At 42.5% G+C, this 1,816-nt stretch overlaps 1 protein-coding gene across 1 annotated transcript in view; it reads right to left on the bottom strand.

Moving 5' to 3' along the window:
• Positions 1 to 6: 6 nt before the first annotated feature.
• prrt4a (proline rich transmembrane protein 4a) overlaps positions 7 to 1,816 on the bottom strand; it is a 12,115-nt gene continuing 10,305 nt past the window's right edge. The window contains exon 5 of the mRNA XM_016243280.1: positions 7 to 1,717. Coding sequence (XP_016098766.1) covers positions 1,492 to 1,717 — 226 coding nt within the window. The 3' untranslated portion in view covers positions 7 to 1,491. The remainder of the gene's footprint in view (positions 1,718 to 1,816) is intronic.

Below are 1,816 nucleotides of genomic sequence, written 5' to 3'. Positions count from 1 at the left end.
CACTAATAAAGATGACAAATGCACAAGCTGTCAAAACTTCATGTTATTACATCTCTATGGCCAACAGAGGGCAGCATTTGTGCAGCGAAATGGCTGTGAGGGATTATGGGTACAGCATAGAATAGATCTTTATTAAGCACTAAATGTAATGAAATAACAGTTTAGAAAAACAGTAGTACTAAAATGCCAAGTGTTCCAAACATGCAACAGCTAATTAGCATGGTTTTTATGGTTATCTTCATGCAGCCTTTTGCTAAATGACTTTTCCCATAAGTATATGCTCCAACAGAACACCCAGGTCTCACTCCAGAATAAAATGTTACCCAAGTGACATTTCTGCCACAAATAAGTGTGTTAACATCAATGATAGTGCTGCAATAAAATGCAAAATGGTTCTAGAGAATGTGTCTCTGTACTGTACATCTGTAATGTTGCCAAATGAGTGTTTAGGTGATCTGTGCTGTAAGAGCAAAACCAAAAGACATATCATCATAAAGCATGTTCATAAGTGCTAGCTTTATTGCTGAAAGCAATACAAAAGTCTCCTGTACAATAGTTTATTTTTTAAAGTTTTTTGATCAAACCAAGCATTTCAACATGATTGGTCAAATATGAGAACTGGATTTCAGAGGATTTCTCATCGTTGATAGAGAACATCAGCCACTCAGAGGTTGTAGGTTGCCGTTTTGTCCATGTCATGTCTGCTTCTAAAATTAAACATTTCTTTCCATTCAAGCAGAATGCATCAACAGCAAATTCCTCTCTGCATGTATGTCAAGAAAAGTTCTGTAAATTGGAGTTGTTAGGGTTGAAATTACTTAAAGGCGTTATAGGTCAGGGCTGAGCAACTTTGGTCCTGGAGGGGCCACTGTCCTGCAGAGTTCAGCTTCAACCCTAATCAAAGACACCTACCTGTAGCTTTCTAGTTATCTTGAAGGGTTTGATTAGGGTTGGAGTTAAACTGCAGGACAGTGGCCATCCAGGACCGAAGTTGCCCAGCCCTGTGTTAGGTTAAACCAGGGGTATCCAATCCTGCTTCTGAAGGGTCACCTTTCAGCAGAGTTTAGGTCTAGCCCTAATTAAACACACCTGAACTAGCTAATCAAGGTCTTCAGAATCACTAGAAACTTCCAAACAGGTATGTCAGAGGTAAACTGTGCTGGAAGGTGGACCTTCAAATGAGCACACCTTGATTCCCCTGGGTTAAACGTTAAACTGGAAAATATTAAGGTTAATTTTGCAGGAAAGTACGGCACATGCTCTACTTCAGTGGTTCTCAACGACTTCCCTGCAGAGTTTACCTCCAACCTTTATCAAACTCTAATGCCAGCAACTTTCTAGTAATCCTGAAGACTTTTATTTGCTTGTTCAGGTGTGTTTGATTTGGGTTGGAGCTAAACTCTACAGGAAAGTGGATCTCGAGGGCGGGCCAGAGTTGAGAACCCCATGCTCTACAAAATAATCTGTAGATGAATAAAGATTCCCCCCCCCCTATAGGTCAATCGTATCACTACTGATACTAAGTGCATCTATCTGCCTGCAGACGTTGATGAATTCAGCCTGAACGGCAAGCTCATCAACATGAGAAGTTGTCTCCACATCTACGCTCCCTCTGGAGGACGTAGAGCCTAAGGTTGTGTAGCGTCTGTGGAGTTGCTGCCCAGACTGAGAGCCCTTATGTAGGCTGCTCTGGGACTGTTGTGTTGAGTTTAACCCACTGCAATGGACCGAGACGTGAGCTGGTCTCCCAGATATAGTGCTCCATTGCTTGGGTCGGCTGGGGACTGTAGCGGGGTCCACATCCCCACAGGAGGCA

The sequence above is a fragment of the Sinocyclocheilus grahami genome, unplaced genomic scaffold (assembly GCF_001515645.1).
Source record: "Sinocyclocheilus grahami isolate Dianchi unplaced genomic scaffold, SAMN03320097.WGS_v1.1 scaffold22.1, whole genome shotgun sequence".
NCBI lineage: Eukaryota > Metazoa > Chordata > Actinopteri > Cypriniformes > Cyprinidae > Sinocyclocheilus > Sinocyclocheilus grahami.
This window is presented reverse-complemented; position numbering and strand designations above follow the sequence as displayed.